Here is a 20,532-nt window from a genome sequence, read left to right as displayed (position 1 = left end):
TTCTCCTGGGCATCTGTCTCTGCCTCTCTCCTCTCACCCGGATCCAGGGCTGCCTTCTCTTTGTGCAGCCGTCCTTCTCCACCTTCATCCCAGACTCCCTGTCTCAGCGCCAGCTCCTCTGCCTTTGGCTCGGGTTCCCTCACCCCTACCCCAGCTTCCAGTTGTTCGGCCCGCAGGTCCCTCGGCAGTGACCGGTGCCCGCTGACGAGTGCGTGTGCACCAGTGCACCTCCCTCTCCCCCACCTCTCAGCCCCGCGCCTCTCCGCCGCCCGCCCCACTGCGCTGTGGGCGGTCCAGGGCGGGGCTGGGATCCGGGGCGGCTCCCGGGGCTCGGGTTGTGGGAGGCGCCCTCTCCCCGGTCTTCCCCTCTCTTCCCCCCGCCCTGCCTTCCCCTGCACCCTCCTTCTTCCCTCCGCCCGGGAGCTCTCCCCGGTCCCCGGCGCCGCCTCCTTCCCTCCCGGCTCCCCGCTCCCGTGGCTGCCGCCGCCCCGGGGAAGAAGAGACAGGGGTGGGGTTTGGGGGAAGCGAGAGAGGAGGGGAGAGACCCTGGCCAGGCTGGAGCCTGGATTCGAGGGGAGGAGGGACGGGAGGAGGAGAAAGGTGGAGGAGAAGGGAGGGGGGAGCGGGGAGGAGCGGCCGGGCCTGGGGCCTTGAGGCCCGGGGAGAGCCGGGGAGCCGGGCCGGCGCGCCGAGGTAAGAGCCAGGGCCCCGGGTTAGCAGGGCTCGGAGAGGGGGCGCGCGGTGTGGTAGGAGAGGGGGCAATGGGCGCAGGGCCCAGCTGGGGGAAGCAGGGCTGGGGGAGAGGAGGAACCGTGGGGATGGAATCGGGGAGCGCTGAGGCGGCCGATGCCGGGAGCGTGGGTAAGCCAGGCTCCTGCGAGCCGCGGGGGCCGGGAGAGGAGGTGGTGAGAGGTGGAGTCCCGGGAGGGTTGGGGGCCGAGGGAGGCAGGAGGAGGGTGGGAACAGGCTTTCTCTCCTCCTCTCCCCCCACCCCGCGCGGGGCTCCGCCCCCGCCTCCTCCGCGGGGCGCTCTCTTGGTCCCCAGGCTGAGCCCGGTCGGAGCCTGCGAGGCAACCGGCAAGAGGTCGAGTAGTCTCCGGGTGCGGGCCGCGCCGGCGGGGCTCGGTCCAGTCCTCATGGCCGCCTCTCACTTAGATGCTGCTGCTGCTGCTACTGGCGCCACTCTTCCTCCGCCCCCCGGGCGCGGGCGGGGCGCAGACCCCCAACGCCACCTCAGAAGGTGCATCCTTCTTCGACGACCTCGGGCCCTCCTTCGCCCTACTTCCCTTTCCCTGCATCTCCTCATTTCTGGTCCTCATCACGATCCCATCAGTCCCACATATCATCCCGGTCTGGCAACCCCTTCTGCTCGGCCCCGCTTTACTACTGCTGACCTCCTTCTGTCACCCCACGTTACTATCCAGCACCTCTTTTCTCTGCCCACATTGCTACACTATACCACCTTTCTGTGCGTTATTTTCTCCGCCTCAATCCCCTTTCCCAGCCCCACATTACTACCTCAATTACTCCCTTTTCTTGGTCCCACTTTGCTGTCCAGATGATCTTATAAGCCTCCCTTTATCCTCCTATCCTAATTCAACTCTAATATCCTCATTTAGCCTTTTTTTTTAAAGAAAAGCTCCACCCACATATCATACCCTTCATGATTTCTTAATTACTTTTCTTTCTTACCTCCACCCAGCAGCACCCTTTCCTCCCCACTTGTGGGTTCTCTCATCAGCTTTGACCCTGGCCCGTTACTCTCTGTCCTTTAGCTAGGGGATCTGTACGTGTCCCCACTCCCACCCTCTAGTGCCCCATCCCTCTTCCTCTGTCCCCAGCCTGCCCACAGACCACGCCCTACTCTCCCCTGCCTCCCACTGGGGAGCCTGCCTTTTCCTCTTTCCCACCATTCCTCTCTGTATGCCTCCCCGACTCACCCCTTAGGTTGCCAGATCATACACCCGCCCTGGGAAGGGGGCATCAGGTACCGGGGCCTGACTCGGGACCAGGTGAAGGCTATCAACTTCCTGCCAGTGGACTATGAGATTGAGTATGTGTGCCGGGGGGAGCGCGAGGTGGTGGGGCCCAAGGTCCGCAAGTGCCTGGCCAACGGCTCCTGGACAGATATGGACACACCCAGCCGCTGTGGTGAGTAGCCTCGGAAGCCCCTCCCCTCTTCAAGACTATTCCTTTTCCTGCCTCAAACTTAGCATTACTGCCTGCAAGTCAGCACTTTAAATCCAGTATACCAAAATTCACAAATACATTTATTGAATGACTACTACATAAGAGCAATTTTGCTCTGTGCGGTTGGAGGTAGTAGAGCTAGCAGCCTGCACAGTTCATTGCATCCTCCCTTCATTAGGCCACTGATCATTGGCCTGTAACATTGATAATTCATCTTGTGAGTTATTCTCTTTGAGGATCATTAGTGGCAGATGATGACAAAAAAATTCTAAAATGATTTCATCACATTTTTGAATACCTCTGTCACCAATCCAGAGACCATATGCCCAAGAAACAAAAGCCAGTTTAATATTAATAGAAGCCAACTATAATAAGAAAAGCAAATCTGATTGTGCATCCAAAGTTATATACATCTACATATTTCAAAGCCAGAGAACCGCCCACTGTGGCTGACTTTGAAGAGATCCCATTTTCTGTGCTTATAGCCCCATCTTGGGTTCCTACAATGGTAATTTTTTTTTTCTTTCGGGAATGTGTGGATGCTTGCAGAGGTAAGGGAGGATTGGAAGATAGGTAGGTAAATCCTTTTCACATGTGATTTTCTTTAGAGCAGGATGCTTGTGGACCCAAACCCGCTCCTGAGTCCCCTGCTCTTTAAAGGGAAAGAGCCTTCTTCAACCGCCTCTCTTCTTATTTTCCTATCTCTCCACAGTCCGAATCTGCTCCAAGTCTTATTTGACCCTGGAAAATGGGAAGGTTTTCCTGACGGGTGGGGACCTCCCAGCTCTGGACGGAGCCCGGGTGGATTTCCGGTGTGACCCCGACTTCCATCTGGTGGGCAGCTCCCGGAGCATCTGTAGTCAGGGCCAGTGGAGCACCCCCAAGCCCCACTGCCAGGGTGAGGGGAACAGCTGCCTGCATGCAGCTGATGAGGACGCTTGTGTGAGGATGGGAGTGGGGTGGGAATGGATAATGGGAAAGAATGGGGAGCTATAAAAATGTGGGGGAGGACATTGGAAAGGGGGAGATGAAAGTCCCTTTTTCCTCCATTACCTGCCTCAAACTTCCTCTTGCAGTCCCCAGTATCCTCTGTAGGTTGGGGGCTTCCTTTCTTTATCTTTTAAAAAAATCTTCTGCTTCCAATTCTTAGGCCTCACGTTTTCTCTTTTCCTTTATGAATCTCACCTCTCTCACCTTCTTCAGGTTTAAATACTCCAATTTTCCCTTTCTCTAAACTTAGAAATTTCCATGCATCACCCTCTTCTAGAATTCATCCCTCACCATTCCTTATATAATTGATTTATTGTAAAGACTCAGAAATAAATCAAACATTCTACTAAGAAAAATTGAGAAGGGGAGCTCTGGGGGTGGAAACATGTTAGGGTAAAAGACTTAAAATTGGAGGCAGCATTATCAGAAGATGAAGAACAACTCAGGGATGGGGTGGGAAGAAGACAGTCCTTTTCTATACCTCCCAGACAACCTCCATTATTCCCTAAGGGAATCAGTGTTGTGTCTGTCTACTTTTTTTTTTTTTTTTTTTTTGCCACGTAATTTTACAAAATCTCCCTTTTCTAGGCACCCGAACTCTCTGCCATCTTCTCTCCTGGGATGCAGTCATCCCATTTCTATGCCTCACACTTCCTCTACCCTGGTAGATTCTTTCAAGATCCTTGGGCTTTACTTTCCTCACATAACTCAGTTATTCTGCTTCTAGTTTACCATTTTATTCTGGAAATTGAGAGTCCCATCCGGGGTGGACTTATGACACTACTGAAACTTAGGCTTCAAGGTTCCTCACCTACAGGGCCCTCTTACTGTGCTCTAATAATATAGAGGGCTCAATGGATATGTGTTCGTATGGTAACAGGCTTTTGTAAAAATTGCAGAAATAAGATTTTAACAGCAATTGCTTAAAGCCAATTGTATGTGTAATTTTTTTCTTAAAGACTCCCAATTTTGTAATATTCAGGCACCACAGAACCAAGATCTGCCCCAAACTTAGCTATTGGCATTCCCGTCTCAAATTCTGTTGTCCTATGAAAAATCGAAGAAGAAAATAAGTCCTGACCCCCTGACCCCCAGACCCACCTTGCTCTTATCCCCAGACACCCTCCCCTCAGAAACGCAGACTTCTGCTCTCCCCGGTCTTCAGCATGGACAGGTGTGGGAGGGGGCTGGGGATCAAGCCAGGGAAGCTGGGCGCCAGTGGTAACTCTTCTCTGATCCCCGTCTTTCCTGCTGCCAGTGAATCGAACGCCACACTCAGGTGAGATGAGAAACCCTTACCGCGCGCACTGCAATGCCCTCCCCTTCACTCTGCACCCTCCACCCCCTGAAATTCTGCCCTTAGGTTACGGGGCGTCGTCCTTTCTCACCTTCCCCAACCCACCCCAGTTTGCGGCCACCCCCTTCCCTCCCTACCTGTTTCCTGCCTCCAGTCCTGGTTTTCCACGAGGCTGCGGTCCCTCCTTGTCCCTGCTTGGCTACACTTCCCTGGGCTCCACCTCCTCCCAGACTGTGCCTCGCCGGCGTCAGGCAGAGCCCAGCAGAGGGCGGCAGGGTGCTGGGAGACCCTGAGCTCCCACCACGTTTTCCCCTGTGGGGTTCCTTGCGACCTTCTCTGGAACCTTTTCCAGCCTGCTGCCTCCTAGGATTTCACCTAATGGACTTCCTCAGCCTGTCCCACCCATCCCAACCCTGGCCAGGCCTCTCGCGCTCTTCCCCATATCTTTTCCTTCCGTGTACCCCTTCCCTTGTCTTTTCTCAATTCCACGTCCCGTCTCCCTTTCTCAGGCTTCTGTCTACCCAGCCCCAGGCTCCCTTCCACGACCCCACCACTCCCTCAAACCAGCCTCCCTTCCGTACCCAACTCGTTCCCTCCAAAACCGTTTCCTCTCCCCCCACACCCTCAGTGCTTCACTGTATCGACTCATACTCCCACTTCAGACCTCAGGCGCCAGCCCCGTTTCTCTCCCGTCCCACTCGCATCCTTCCCGTCCTACCCTGGTTCCTCCGTGCTTCAGCCTCCCGCGGCTCCCTCCGCCCACCCCGCCCTCCTGGCACGCCCCGTCCCCATTTCTCCTCCCCTCGGGTCCCCTTAAGTGAGATCTCTCCCTTCCTCTTTCGTTCCTTTCCTCTTCGAGGTTGCATCCCCCCTCTCCTCCCCTCCCCGCCCCTCCGACTGTCGCTCCCACCTCGGCGCTCGCTTCCCTCCCCGCCCCCTTCCTGCCTCCCCAGCTCCCGCCCGCCCCCCACCCCCGCTGCCGCGCGCCGCCCGTGACGTCAGAGCCCCCTCCCAGCCCCACATCTCCCTCCTGCTCCTCCTCCTCCCCTCCGTCGGTCAGTCAGTCCGCGAGGAGAGTCCGCGGTGGCGGCGACGGTGGCGAGAGCCGCGGGGGCCGTAGGAAGCCAACCTTCCCTGCTTCTCCGGGGCCCTCGCCCCCTCCTCCCCACAAAACCAGGGATGGAGGCGCCTCCCCGGCACCCTCTCAGCAGCCCTCCCCAGGAAAAGTGTCCCCCCTGAGCTCCTTCCGCTCCCCAACAGCTACCCCTGCCCCCCACGCCATGGGGCCCGGGGCCCCTTTTGCCCGGGTGGGGTGGCCACTGCCGCTTCTGTTTGTGATGGCGGCAGGGGTGGCTCCGGTGTGGGCCTCCCACTCCCCCCATCTCCCGCGGCCTCACCCACGGGTCCCCCCGCACCCCTCCTCAGAACGGCGCGCAGTGTACATCGGGGCACTCTTTCCCATGAGCGGGGGCTGGCCAGGGGGCCAGGCCTGCCAGCCCGCGGTGGAGATGGCGCTGGAGGACGTGAATAGCCGCAGGGACATCCTGCCGGACTATGAGCTCAAGCTCATCCACCACGACAGCAAGGTAGCCCTGGACATGGGGGTGGGTGGGAGGTGGGGGCTTGCGGGGCAGGGGGCCAGCCAGCTGCACGCGCCCCCATCTGTCTGAGTCGTCTCTGGGATTGCGAGGCAGACCCCTCCCTTGTGTGACTGGCAGGAGATGGGCTGGGGGTGCAGGAGCTTGGGGAGAGTCGCAGGGGCTGGAAGTCCAAGATGAGGGTCTAGGGGTTCAAGATGGTTAAGCATGCTGCAAGGCAGACCCTTCTGCCCCGCTGCGGGAGTCTGGCAGAAGTGTCGGGGTTTGGGGAAACTGGTGGTGGATTTAAGGTATTAGGAGACACCGATCCTATGAGGGAGTAAACTAACCCTGGAATGGGTTGGGGGTGGAGGGAATGTCAGAGGTGGGGAGCTGGATTGGGGGTTTACATTTACCATGGTAACAAGGTAAAATCTTGGCGTAGGTTGGAGCTGGAAGGAATAGGGACAGAATGAGGAAAATTTTGAGAGACTTGAGAGCTCTAGTTTATTTATCATAACAAACAGCAAGGTAGTGGTGAGCCCTACCTGACTCCTCATCCCTCTATTCCCAACCCTGTTGAGCATTCCCAGACTGTGGGATAGATGGCATGTGGTGATTGGGGAAGGCTAATGATCAAGAGGTGGGCAGAGGCACTGGGAAAATGAATTGGATTGGGGATCCACATGGGAACCCCCACAATAGCATGGGGATGAAGAGAACAGAAAAGAATGGGAGAAGAGAACAGAAAAGAATGGCAGTAGGGGAGAGGGGCAAGGAGGTAGCATGGGGATAATGAGAGATCTTGAGGCACCCTATGGAACTTGGGTCCTGACCTTCCCTTCCTTTATAGCATTGTGGCCTCTAGGATGTGAGAAGGGAAATGGGATGTAGGGATTAGGGAGGTGAGTTGAGGGAGAGAGAGAAGGTAAGCAAATTTGGGTCCAGGGGTATTAGGGGACAGCTTATAATGAGGTTCTTTCCCCACCCCTCTCCCCTACATGAATAATTGGGGGTGTGGGGAAGGATATGACACAGGGAAGGAGATTTAAGACCTCAAATTTATCTTCACTGACATGTGGCCCCAGAGACTTAAGGAATTGGGTTAGGGTGAAATAGAGTACAGAAGGTGAGAATTTGGTGATCTTACCAAAGATCAACCTTGGGGTGGTCCAAGGATTTATATTCATTTTTAGAACATCACTATACACCTAGAAATAGGTGTGTGTCTGGGATAGGTGTGTGAGGGGACAGAAGTGAGGTTGAAGGTAGGGTGCTTGAGGAGAAGAGAGCACAAGGATTATCAGGAGCTTGGCGAGAGAACTTAAAATCCTTTTTGATTGTTACTTTCTCGTGGTTCTCAGCCTTCAGTGTACATAAGAATCACCAGAGGAGTTTGTTAAAAATACAGATTCTAGCTCCTTGGTCAGGGATGAATCCCAAGTATTTAGCTGTATTTTTACTAATAGACATCCTGTCTTGGTGGATTCCTGAGCTGTAAGCTAACCCCAGAATGCCTGTGGAAGAGCAGCAGGGTACAGGAAAATAATTAGGTATTAGGGTCCTGGAGGCAGGAAGAGAAGTAGAGGATCAGATCTGGTAGAGGGTCAGACTTGGGACAGAGAGATCATTGGTTATGGGGAGTGGAGTGTGAAGAAAATGACAGGGAGAGATGGGTGCAGGCTTTATGATAGGGGATCACAGGAGATAGGGGAGGCCTGGCTGTGAGCTCAAACTCATCCACCATGACAGGTGATTCCCTGGAGGTGGTGGGGAGCAGACGCGGGACCTGGGAGAAGGGAACTGGAGGATAACATATCAGAGGCATCAAGCGGGGTGGGATGGGAAGGCAGAAGAACCAGAATGTGTCAACTGGAATGAGTCGGTTTCCTGCCTGCAAATCCAGATCCTTGCAAGAGCAAAGAGAGGGAGGAGAACTAAGGAAGTCTATTGGGGAGGGGGAGAGAATCACGTGGTGGAGAGAATCTGCAGTGATGAATAGTGTGTGGAAGAGGGAAAGGGTTGCAAGAAAAGGTAGATAAGAAATCAGGAAACAAAATGGGGGGCATGCCTTGCCCTGTTCATATGTATCTTATATGTTCTCCTATGTCCTTGTTGTTCCTATTAACCCTGTCTTTAGAGGAGAAGTGGAGGGGCACTGAGGGGCTGTGGGAGAAGCTGGGAGCAGGATCTGGAGTAATAGATGTGGGGAGAGTGCAGGAAGGTGGGTCCTGAGAATGGTAAAGATTTACAAAGTTGCCCTAGTGGGAGGCATAAAGAGAAAACCTTCCAATGTTGAACACTGCCCTTGGCCAGCGTGAGGGTAGGGTGGGCAACAGAGAATTCTCAGTGAGTGCTGAGAATCTTCAGATTCCAACAGCTTCCCCTGGCTCCCCCTTCTCCAACTTCCCACCGTGTCCCAAATGTCAGGCCTCAGTGGGAGGTAAGCAGGCTCCAGAGTGCTTTCTTTATTTCCTTTCTACTTATCCTCCCCTCCCAGCAACATTTCACCCTCCTTAGTCCCCTGAGCTCCCTGTCTGTGTCCCCTCTGCCCTGGCTCCCCACTGGCTGCCATTTCGTCTTCACATGCATTGGGGTTCCAGCAGCTTCTGAAATGTCATATATCAGTGGGAGGGGAACAGGCAGTGGGAGACCCAAGGCTGGCTCTTCCTCCCCCATTTCCCCTCCTCCCAAGCTTCCTTTCTTCTCCAGCTTTCTGCTTGTTTACTTTCCCTAGCTCCAAGCCTCTCTTTAAGGCACCTCTCAAATTGTCTGGTTTCTTGAGGGTTCCATTCTATTCATTCTCTCTGTTCTTTCCTCATCCTACATTCTTCCCCACTTCCACCCCCCAGTGTCTTTTTTTCTAATGGACCTGTCAAATGTCAGCGCCCAGCAGGAGGGATGGATCACTGAGCGGGACCCCCTACTGGTCTTGTTCCTGTTCTCTCTTTACTTATCACTAGCTCTGAAAAGAGAAGAGGGAGGAAACAAATGGAAGGTGGGGAGAAGGGGTTTGCAGAGGTGAGGAAGGAATTTTCATAATATGGCTTTGAGCAAGCTGTCTGGGGACGTGGAAAGAGTTTACCATATTCCTACTGACTCTTATTCCACCCACTGGTGTTTGGAGCATAGAAACATGGGGTAAAGGGCCTGGTGACAGAGGGAAGGGGGATGTCTGAGGGTGAGCTGAAAGGAGGTAAGGTGGTATGTTCATTAATACCAAAGGAGGGGTGTGCAAGAGAGGTGATGGGTAAGGCTCCAGATGGAAGACAGAGAAGGAAGTTTAATGAAAGAGGAGAAAAAAGGCACTTGACAGGAAGAGATGCTAGAAAGGAGAAGAAAATGGTAATTAATGATGAAAGGAGTAATTGAGAAAGGAACTAATTTGTTCGAGAAAGATAAGAGTAGGAATTGCAGACAGGGGAGGGGCCCCAGGAGAGCTTGCCCTCATCTCCTCTCTTGTCTTTCAGTGTGATCCAGGCCAAGCCACCAAGTACCTGTATGAGCTACTCTACAACGACCCTATCAAGATCATCCTTATGCCTGGCTGCAGCTCTGTCTCCACGCTGGTGGCTGAGGCTGCTAGGATGTGGAACCTCATTGTGGTAAGCAGGGCTATGGGGGTCAGAAGATGGGGTCATTCCCTTTTGAGCTCTACTGGAGGGACAATGGCGATTGCGGGTTTGTATTGCAAAGGAGTGCGGAGGACCTGCTACTAAGATTCAGAGTCCTCTGCAGACCTGAGCTAGGCAGCCTCCCAGCAACAGTGGCCTGACAGTGCTGCCGCTGACCTCCTTCTTCAGAAGGAATTGAAATTAGATCAGTGAAAGAGCGTCCCGGTTGTGAGGGGTGTGTGGGCCTTTGAGAATCTCTTTTCCGTAGGCAGACCAGAGGTGGGGAGGTTTGGAGAGAGTAAGGAAGAGAAACCCAAAGGCAGGAAGAGGGTTAAAGGAACTCTTGACCACTCTTGGTGTCTTCAGTGAACAGACCCTGCTGCACTCACTCTCCCTGCCCCACAGCTTTCCTATGGCTCCAGCTCACCAGCCCTGTCAAACCGGCAGCGTTTCCCCACTTTCTTCCGAACACACCCATCAGCCACACTCCACAACCCTACCCGTGTGAAACTCTTTGAAAAGTGGGGCTGGAAGAAGATTGCTACCATCCAGCAGACCACTGAGGTCTTCACTTCGGTGAGGAGGGGTTGGGCAAGGGGTAAAGGGACATAAGCTCAAATTCCAGCGCCAGGAGATGTGACGTGAGATTCACTTTTAGGGGCAAGAGCTTGATTTTTCATTAAAAGAGAACGCATTCCATGTGGGTTAAGTGCCGTTCTTTCTGTAGCTAGGGGAAAGAATGAGTTGAGTTTTTGGGATTCTCTCTGTCTTTATGATTTTACGATTTTTTCCCCTGTTTGACGCCCTGTTCCCCAGATATATAGACCCAGAATGACTCAGTTCTGTTAAAGTAGGTTCAATCCAAAGTGGGGGCAAGAGATGGGAGGGAAGATGAGATAGGAATCCAGGAAGGCAGCAGATTCCAGAGGCTTTCAAGGGGGATGGTGGGTGGGTGCGAATGGGAACAGAGGGGATGGAGCCAGTGGATTACAGAGGAGAGAGGGAGAGGAGAGAGAGAAAGAGAGAGAGAGAGGAATGGGGGAGAGGAGAGAGAGGGGCAGAAAGACAGCTGCATGGATCTGGTAGTTGGTACTAAGAGAGAAGCCGACAGACAAGGAGAGGTTGAGGGGGAGGAGGGAGATTTGGGGAGGTAGAGAGGAAATACAGGCTCTACATCTGAAGAAGGCAGTCTGCTCCCTCCCTTTTATTCTGTTCTTTGGGTCTTCTATCCACTGTGTTCAGTGGCCCTTTAATCCTCCCCCACTTTCACTCTGATTCAGACCATTCTTCTCTGATCCTTTTTCTGTCTGCCCATTTGCCTCTTGAGGTTGACATCATGCTGTCCGTCCCAGTCCTTGCCTTGTCTTTCCCTGGTTCCTCTGTTTCTTTCCCCCATCTTTGCCTTCAGTGGTAGGAGTGGATGAATGGAGTGGCTTCCCCCACACAGAGCCTCAGCAGGGGCTCACCATTCACCTTCCCACTTGGAAGCCACATCCTAAGACCAGATGCCTTCCCGAACTCCTCACTTCAGGGACAGAAGCTGTTGAAGGAAGGTTCAGAATGGCTGCTTCTTTGCTCTATCTGAGTATTGCTCTGAAATCCCCAGTTAACCTCTCTGGTCTTTATTCCCTCATGCACCCTGTGTTTTCCAACTTGTTTTTCATTCCCACCCAAGACTCTGGACGACCTGGAGGAACGAGTGAAGGAGGCTGGAATTGAGATTACTTTCCGCCAGAGTTTCTTCTCAGATCCAGCTGTGCCCGTCAAAAACCTGAAGGTCAGATGGCTGGGAGTGGTGGGCTCTGTTTACAGAGGGACCAAGCTGGGGGACAGTGACTGGTTGGAGAGGAAAGCCAGGCGGGGGCAGGTTTTGATTCTCTGAGGCAATAGCATCTCCTGGGGAAGTTTAGCTCCATCTTCCAATTGATGTTTATTCATTATACATTGAGCGTTACCCTGCACTAAGCACTTTGGGATGGGAAATCAAAGCTGTGAAGACGTCTGGTTTAGCCCCTCAGGCATTCCCGGGCATCCCTCAGGAGCTGTTTCTCTCTGTTCTGTAGCGCCAGGATGCCCGAATCATCGTGGGACTTTTCTATGAGACTGAAGCCCGGAAAGTTTTTTGTGAGGTGGAGTTGGATCTGAAGAGGGCGGGGCACTGGGTGGGAGTTTCCCTTGGTTTTCTTGTGGGGCCTCCTCTCTGCCTCTGTGCCTGAGTTGATAGCATATGATCTGAGGTGACGATTCATAGGATGTCTCTGTCTGTTGGCTCTGACTGCATCCCTTGTCTGCACACACATGATACTTTCTTCAGATCTCATTTTTCTACTGCCTTGTGTTTCCTGAGAAGCCCATGAATTCCATCTGTCCTGACTGGCTGGAAAAGGCCACTCAGAAATACAGGGGCTGGGGAGAAACTTAGAAGGAAGAATTGTCAGCCTTTCCTACTATCCCCAAGACTTGTAGATTTCTCTTTTTAGTTCTACTGCTCTTCCCTGATTCCCAAGAGGCTAAATAGTGTCAAGTGAGATAAGACAAAAACAAACAAATGAGCAAACAAAAACTCAGCCATCCTCCTCCGTATTCAGGTGTACAAGGAGCGTCTCTTTGGGAAGAAGTATGTCTGGTTCCTCATTGGGTGGTATGCTGACAATTGGTTCAAGATCTACGACCCTTCTATCAACTGCACAGTGGATGAGATGACTGAGGCGGTGGAGGGCCACATCACAACTGAGATTGTCATGCTGAATCCTGCCAACACCCGCAGCATTTCCAACATGGTAAGAGTGTGACTTGCAGGCTGGCACCTGGGAGGGTGGAGGGGACTGAGGGGGCCTTGCAGGGGAAAGAGTGGCAGGGAGAGGGTGCGGAATTTGGATATAAAGGAGAAGAGAGGGCTGTGCCCACCCTGAACTTGTCTGCCTTATGTTTCCTGTGGATCCTACCTTTACTCTGACTTCCTTGGGTAGGAGAGAGAGAGAAAAAAAAAAACGATAGAGTTGTATGTTCAGTAGGTTCCTGATGAGTGGAAGGGCTGTTACCATGGAGACGAGGAGCAGTTGGTGAGAAGTCAGGAGGAACTGGCGTTAATGATAATATGGATGCTTGTATACGCAAGGACACCTTTACAGGAGCACTGTGTCTGGGCAGAATTGCATTTTATTTTCTTGGTGACTTATGTTAGTATTTTAGAGTTGCTTAATATTCACTCATGATTGATATGCAATTAGCTTGGATCCTGTTGCTTTTTTTAATGATTCTTTTTTTAGAATTTTATGTGGAGAAGGGGCTTTTGAAATCATTTAGCCCCAGACAGCTGGTTAATAACAGACTTGGAGCGAGGAGGCGCATTCTCTGATTTGGGAGGGTTGGGGCAGCCCTGCAGCTGAGGGGCAGAAGTGAGTGTGGGTGTGGGCGTAAGGGAAGAGGCTTCTTTGTTGCTCAGCACTACACTGTAAAGAGTACAGGAATTTTGGGTAAGCTCGATACAGCCACCTGTGTGTCTGCTTATTACGCCAAGTGTGTACCTGCTTTGGAGAGCATGTTAGGGGTGAGTTAATTGTTGTAAAGCCCCAAAATAGCTTGATTAAAAAAGTTTTACTAACAGTGGCATTTATGTGGCACTTAGATTCATGATTTCCGGGATCCTAACAGCAAAACACTGATGTGGACTTATCTACATTTTGTAGACCAGGAAAATGAGACTCAGAGTGGTTTAATGACTTGTCCCAGGTCATGCAGCTACTCAGCAGTCCAGCTGGAATTGAATCCTAGTTAAATCTGACTCCAAACTGCTCTGCCTCATCACTTCCCATGGAAAACCATGAAGCCTGACTAAAAAGTTTGTACTTTTATCTGCTAACACTGTTTAGCTACTGGCAGTTGCTGAGCAAAGGAGAAATAAGATTTAGGAAGTTGACTCTGGTGGTGCATTGTGATGAAAGATCTGCTGCCACATGGACTCTGATGATACACACTGTTTTGGGACATTCTAAATGGACTCTATGTTTTAAGGTATGTTAGTTGAAAAATACAATGAAAAAATTTTGGAAGATCACTTTCCTGTAGAGTACCCAAGAGGTGAGTCATCCATAAAACCTGGGAAAGTATTGGAACTGGCTACCAAAGCCGGAAAGACTTGTTGGTGCCCTGAGCCCAGGACTTGCCAATCGTTGCTTCTGTCTTATAGCAGGGAGCTAGAGGAGGCTGACAGAAAACAGGGATTTGGCTGGGTCCAGTGGCTCACACCCGTAATCTCCAGCACCTTGGGAGGCCAAGGCAGAGGATCACTGGAGCCCAGGAATTCAAGACCAGCCTGGGCAATATAGTGAGACCCCCAGCTCTAAACAAAAAGAGAGAGAGAGAACAGAGAATTGGTTAGGGACGTAGAGGGACACCTGAGCATTGGGGCGGGAAGACTTGGAAGATCCCTTTCTGACTTTGTCTCTAGAGAAAGATGGTTCCTGCTTTTGAGGCCATAGGGCTTCCAGTGGGACCAGCCTAAAATGCCAGTGGGGAAGCCAATATTTTCTGAAGAGGATAGAGCAGTCTTAACAACAGGTTAGGGGTGAAAGAGATTACAGATGAATCAAACAGCATGAATAGAAGTGGATCAAAGCAAGGGTTGGACCTAGGGGGCCAGAGCCATGGAGACTTAGAAAAGAAGCAGAGTTGCTTTTATTCCCTAAGGATGGCCTTATGTTTAGATCAATAGTTCTCAAACTTTAACGTCCGTCAGAACCACCTGGAAAGGTAGTTAGTTCACAGGTTATCAGGCCCTTCCCCTGGAAATTCTGATTCAGTAGATCTGGGCTAGGGCCTGAGAATTGACATTTCTAGCAAGTTCCTGGGGATGCAGATGCTACTGGTCTGGGGATCACACCTCGAGAACTATCAGGGTAGTGGTTTTCAACTACTACCCTACACTTTCAGATGCTACGCTATCTGGAGGCATTTTTGGTTGTTACAGTTGGGGGTGGGGATGGGGAGGGATACGTGCTCCTGATGTCTAATGTGTAGAAGCCAAAGATTATTCTAAATATCCTACAAAGCACAGCCTCCGACAACAAAGAATTATCTTGCTCAGAATGTTAATAGTGCAGAGACTGAGAAACCCTAGTTTAGAGAAAACATCTTTAGGGGCCATATGTGGAAATGGAGAGTGGGTTAGAGTGGTTTTAGAGAAATGTAGCTGTGGGCTAGGGGGGAATGTGGGAGGTGGCATCCTGGAGATAAGATTGTGAGGAAATCCTGATCGGGGTAGAGATCCCATCAGACCTAGGACCGATACAAAAAGCTAAAAAACTACCTCAAGATATACATTTTAGCCCACTGTCAAGCATCCATTCTTGAGAGCCAGACAAGGCTGTTAAAAAAATTAGGTATAAATTTGCACTTGGTTGATTAACTAATTGCTATGGGTTGAGGGGTCTTTATTGTTCAGATTTCCTTAAGCTGCGGAGTTTCTGTTTGACAATCTATAACTGTATCTTTACTGACTCAAGGGGGAAGCATTCTACTCTTCTTTACTCTTGGGGTGGCAGGAGCAGTGGTGCCCCCAGTGGTTAGGCATGTTAGTGGTAGTGACCTGGCATGAGCACAGGGTCTGACGACCTGAGCAGGGGACCGCATCATGCTGAGCAAATTAATCCCTTTCCATCCGGGTGATTTTTTTGATGCCATATTTACCTTGAACTGAAGATTGGATAGACCAATCTTTCAATTTGAAGCCAAAGGACTACTCAAAGTATTAGCCTAGCTGCTATTTGTGCAGGTGCTCTTAGAGAGAGGCAGTCTCATGTACAGAGACTGTGTAGGGTGGCTGGTAAAAGTATGGATTAGCTCTGCTACTTACTAATAGTATAACTTTTTTTAGGCAAGTTATATAACTTTTCTGTGCCTCAGTTTTCTTATCTCTAAAATGGGGATAATAACACCTCATTGGATTGTTTGAGGATTAAATAAGGTGATATAATTTCCTCAGGAAAATGCTCGGTATGTACTAAGGACTGTATACATGTTAACCATCATCATCATTAGAATCATCATCATCATCCTGTGTAAGGAGGGATCGATATCAATGAAACATTTCAACAAAAGAGTTAAGAGGACTCAGTGATTTGAAAGGGTCTAATGTGATTCCAAGGCTTTAGTCTCATTTACTGGGAACTGTTTGGGAGTAAGGAAAAATTGAGCTTCATCTTGGATATTTTGATTTTGAGGTTATTCATCATATATTTATAAATGCCTCAGAGTCAGTTAGAAATATGGACTTGAGGCTGGGCGCGGTGGCACACGCCTATAATCCCAGCACTTTGGGAGGCTGAGGCAGGTGGATCACAAGGTCAGGAGTTCAAGACCAGCCTGGCTAACATGATGAAACCCCGTCTCTGCTAAAAATACACAAATCAGCTGGGTGTGGTGTCACGTGCCTGTAATCCCAGCTACTCGGGAGGCTGAGACATAAGAATCGCTTGAACCCAGGAGGCAGAGGTTGCAGTGAGCCAAGATCGCACTACTGCACTCCAGCCTGGCAACAGAGCAAGACTCCATCTCAAAAAAAAAAAAAGAAAGAAAGAAAAGAAATATGGACTTGAAATATTGGGCTGAAATTATAGATCTGAGTATCAATAACAAAGATGAGGTTGAGAGTCAAGGAAATTCACGCAGAGAAAATGTAACTTACTTCATACCCAGCATTTTTATACATGTTCTAATTTCATTTCATACTATTTTAGATAGTATTATTCTCATTTTAAAGCTGAATAACCAACTAGTGAGGTTTAATAACTTAAAGTTTGAGATTTCATAGCAGGTAAAATGATTAGAATATGAATTCATCCATTTATCTATCCAACAGACTTTTTTTTTCAGTAGAGACGGGGTTTCACCGTGTTAGCCAGGATGGTCTCTATCTCCTGACCTCGTGATCCGCCCACCTTGGCCTCCCAAAGTTCTGGGATTACAGTGTGAGCCACCGCGCCCAGCCTTTTTTTTTTTTTTGAGATAGAGTATCCCTCTGTTGCCCAGGCAGGAGTGCAGTGGTGCAATTGCTGCAGCCTTGACCTCCTGGGCTCAAGCCATCCACCCACCTCAGCCCCTCCCAAGTAAGCTGGGATCACGACGTATGCCACCAAGTCTGGCTAATTTTTTTTTTTTTTTTTCCTCGAGATAGAGTCTTGCTCTGTTGCCTAGGCTGGAGCACAATGGTGTGATCTTGGCTCACTGCAAAACCTCTGCCTCCTGGGTTCAAGTGATTCTCCTGCCTCAGCCTTCTGAATAGCTGGGATTACAGATGCGTGCCACCATGCCCAGATAACTTTTTGTATTTTTAGTGGACATGGGGTTTCACCATGTTGGTCAGGTTGGTCTCGAACACCTAACCTCGTGATTCACCCTCCTTGGCCTCCCGAAGTGCTGTGGGATTACAGGTGTGAGCCACTGCGCCCAGCCAAGTCCGGCTAATTTTTTTTTTTTTTCTAAGATGGAGTCTCGCTCTGTTGCCCAGGCTGGAGTGCAATCGCATGATCTTGGCTCACTGCAACCTCCGCCTCCCGGGTTCAAGTGATTCTCCTGCCTCAGCCTCCTGAGTAGCTGGGATTACAGGAGCCCACCATCACACCCAGCTAATTTTTGTATTTTTTTTTTTTGAGACGGAGTTTCACTCTTGTTGCCCAGGCTTGAGTGCAATGGCTCAATCTTGGCTCACAGCAACCTCCGCCTCCCAGGTTCAAGCCATTCTCCTGCCTCAGCCTCTGGAGTAGCTGGGATTACAGGCATGCGCCACCACGCCTGGCTAATTTTGTATTTTCAGTAGAGACAGGGTTTCTCCATGTTGGTCAGGCTGGTCTGGAACTCCGGACCTCAGGTGATCCACCCACCTCAGCCTCCCAAAGTGGTGGGATTACAGGCGTGAGCCACCATGCCTGGCTAATTTTTGTATTTTTCGTAGAGACAGGGTTTCACCATGTTGGCCAGGCTGGTCTTGAACTCCTGACCTCATGATCTGCCCGCCTTGACCTCCCAAAGTCCTGAGATTACAGATGTGAGCCTCCGTGCCCGGGCCAAGTCTGGCTAATTTTTAAAAAAATTTTGTAGAGTTGGGTCCTCTCTGTTTTGCCCAGTCTTACCTCAAACTCCTGGGCTCAAGGAATCCTCCTGCCTTCGCCTCTGAAAATGAAAATGTTGGGATTACAGGTGTGAGCCCCCTGTGCCAGGCTGCCTTTTTTTTTTTTTTTTTTTTTAAGGCAGAGTCTCACTCCATTGCCCAGGTTGAAGTGCAGTGGCGTGATCTCCGCTCACTGCAACCTCTGCCTCTTGAGTTCAAGCAATTCTCCTACCTCAGCTTCCCAAGTAGCTGGGATTACGGGAGCCCACCAACACACCCAGCTAATTTTTGTATTTTTAATAGAGGCGGGGTTACACCAGTTTGGCCAGGCTGTCTGGAATTCCTGACCTCAGGTGATCCACCCTCCTTGGCCTCCCAAAGAGCTGGGATTACAAGCATGAGCCACCGTGCCCAGCCTGACTTGTTTTTTATAAAGCCTTTTTTTTTTTTTTTTTTTTTTTTTGAGGCGGAGTCTTGCTCTGTCGCCCAGGCTGGAGTGTAGTGGCGTCATCTCAGCTCACTGTAACCTCCACCTCCTGGGTTGAAGTGATTCTCTCGCCTCAGCCCTCAGCCTCCCGAGTAGTTGGGACTGCAAGTGCACGCCACCATGCCCAGCTAATTTTTTGTATTTTAGTAGACATGGGGTTTCACCATGTTGCCCAGCTGGTCTTTAACTCCCGAGCTCAGGCAGTCTGCCTACCTTGGCCTCCCAAAGTGCTAGGATTAAAGGTGTGAGCCACTGTGCCTGGCCATTGTTTTTTTTTTTTTTTTTTTTTTTTTTTTTTTTTTTTTTTTTTTGAGCAGTTTTAGTTTCCCAGCAGGATTGAGATGAAGGTACAGAAACTTCCCATATACTCCCCACATGCATAGCCTTCTACATTATCGACATCCTCCGCCAGAGTGGTACATTTGTTACAACTGATGAACCTACATTGATACATCATAATCACCCAAAGTCCATAGTTTACATTAGAGTTCACCCTTGGTGTTATATTTTCTATGGGTTTGGACAAATGTATAATGACACGTATCTACTATTAAATACTTTACAGAGTATTTTCACTGGCCCAATCCAATGGACATTTATTGTTACTTCATTATGGTTGGGCACAGTGCTAGATGCTGATGATTAAGAGAGGGCATGGGATTTGGTCTTGTCCTCAAGGGTAGAACCCAGGCCCATTGCATCTTCAAAGCCCAGGCTCCTTCAAAGCCCAATGTAGTAGCGACTGCTGTACATTGCCTGTGCCGTTTGCATATCTCACTTCTCTATCTCTCTAGAAAGTTGGAGAGAAAAGTGAGCAAGGCATGAGGAACAAAGTTATTTATTTATTCTTCATTCATCTATTTATTCTTTCATTACAGTGTGTGTTAAAACATTCCAAACCCAAACAATTATTTGTATGGTCCCCTGTGTATTACTTGTGGTTTCCGAAGAAGTAGTTGCTAAGCTTTTCCTTGTATGGTTTCTGTGAGGTAAGGAAGGAATGATGTGATTTTCTCCAGTATGTAGAATGCAGTTTCAAGAGGTTAAGTAATTTACCTACAGTTATTTAGCCAAACAAGGTTATCGCAAGGTATATGAAGTCAGGTCTCTTGACCCAGTTCATGAGAGAGTTAAAGGAACTATCATTCTTTTTAGCTTTCATGGAAAAAGAAGGTTGAGTGTTGGGAGGGGTGTGGGTAGGATTGAGTAATGGACTTCAAAAACGTGAAGGATATTTCTGTAGTTTTCAGTCTTCTGAAAGCCCTCTAAGAGGCAGTGAACTGAAAGCACACAAGAGTGGCAAGAAGTTAGCACGCTGAAGAAAAATCCTCCTGGCTGGCAAGCAGAGTGAGAAGACTGCTATCACCTTTTCTAAAATCTTTTGGAATTGTAGGAGCTGTTAGATCCTGGGTTAACTCTATGAAGAAAGTCAGAAGGATCAGAGAACATCAATGTCACAGCTCTTCATCCATGTCTCCTCCTTTACTCTGCCCTACCTTCCATCTTTTGCCACTCATTATCCAGAGTGTTTATTTGTCAAACTTCTCTGTTTGCAGTTCTGAGCTAGCAACTGTACACACTAAGACCATCGGACACAGCTAATACCTACTCTAGTCTAGTAGCTTCCGATCTAAGGCAGACACATGGGTATAGTTAAAGATTTTGAATGTACATGTGTCCAATCTGACAACAGTAACACAAACCATCCATTCAAGTAGAAGTGTTTGAGTCAGAATTGGATTGCACCCCTTCCCCCGCACCCACACACATTTCAGTTCTTTCCTCATGATTTTTTCCTCCCAAGACATCCCAGGAATTTGTGGAGAAACTAACCAAGCGACTGAAAAGACACCCGGAGGAGACAGGAGGCTTCCAGGAGGCACCGCTGGCCTATGATGCCATCTGGGCCTTGGCACTGGCCCTGAACAAGACATCTGGAGGAGGCGGCCGTTCCGGCGTGCGCCTGGAGGACTTCAACTACAACAACCAGACCATTACCGACCAAATCTACCGGGCAATGAACTCCTCGTCCTTTGAGGGTGTCTCTGTGAGTTACAACTTCCTTCATACTCCCCTGTCTTCCCAATCTTGAGAGAGACTCTCAAGAGGCATCTTCTACAAACATGCATTCCCTGTTTTTCTCAGTTACTTCTTTGCAATAATCAGTCTCCAACCAGAGAAGTAGGGATCTTCAAATTAGAAGAAGCCATCAAAGACTAGAGGAAAAAAAATGATGTATTCCATTTTTTAAACCCCTCCCCTCGTTTCTT

At 50.0% G+C, this 20,532-nt stretch overlaps 1 protein-coding gene across 2 annotated transcripts in view; it reads left to right on the top strand.

Annotated features, from left to right (window-relative positions):
* The first annotated feature begins 371 nt into the window (after positions 1-371).
* The window catches only part of GABBR1 (gamma-aminobutyric acid type B receptor subunit 1), a 30,921-nt gene continuing 10,760 nt past the window's right edge, over positions 372-20,532 (top strand). The window contains exons 1-12 of one of the 2 annotated variants that reach the window (XM_030802338.1): positions 372-693; positions 1,156-1,240; positions 1,948-2,151; positions 2,903-3,088; positions 4,439-4,459; positions 5,903-6,063; positions 9,525-9,659; positions 10,074-10,244; positions 11,344-11,445; positions 11,732-11,797; positions 12,257-12,448; positions 20,067-20,309. In XM_030802338.1, coding sequence (XP_030658198.1) covers positions 1,156-1,240; positions 1,948-2,151; positions 2,903-3,088; positions 4,439-4,459; positions 5,903-6,063; positions 9,525-9,659; positions 10,074-10,244; positions 11,344-11,445; positions 11,732-11,797; positions 12,257-12,448; positions 20,067-20,309 — 1,566 coding nt within the window. In that variant the 5' untranslated portion in view covers positions 372-693. Of the gene's footprint in view, positions 694-767; positions 862-1,155; positions 1,241-1,947; positions 2,152-2,902; positions 3,089-4,438; positions 4,460-5,902; positions 6,064-9,524; positions 9,660-10,073; positions 10,245-11,343; positions 11,446-11,731; positions 11,798-12,256; positions 12,449-20,066; positions 20,310-20,532 lie in introns of those variants that run through there. The other variant, XM_030802337.1, reaches the window with a different exon arrangement.

This window comes from Nomascus leucogenys, chromosome 22a (genome assembly GCF_006542625.1).
Source record: "Nomascus leucogenys isolate Asia chromosome 22a, Asia_NLE_v1, whole genome shotgun sequence".
In the NCBI taxonomy this organism is placed as follows: domain Eukaryota; kingdom Metazoa; phylum Chordata; class Mammalia; order Primates; family Hylobatidae; genus Nomascus; species Nomascus leucogenys.
Note: the sequence above shows the minus strand (reverse complement) of the source record. Positions and strands in the feature narration are given on the sequence as shown.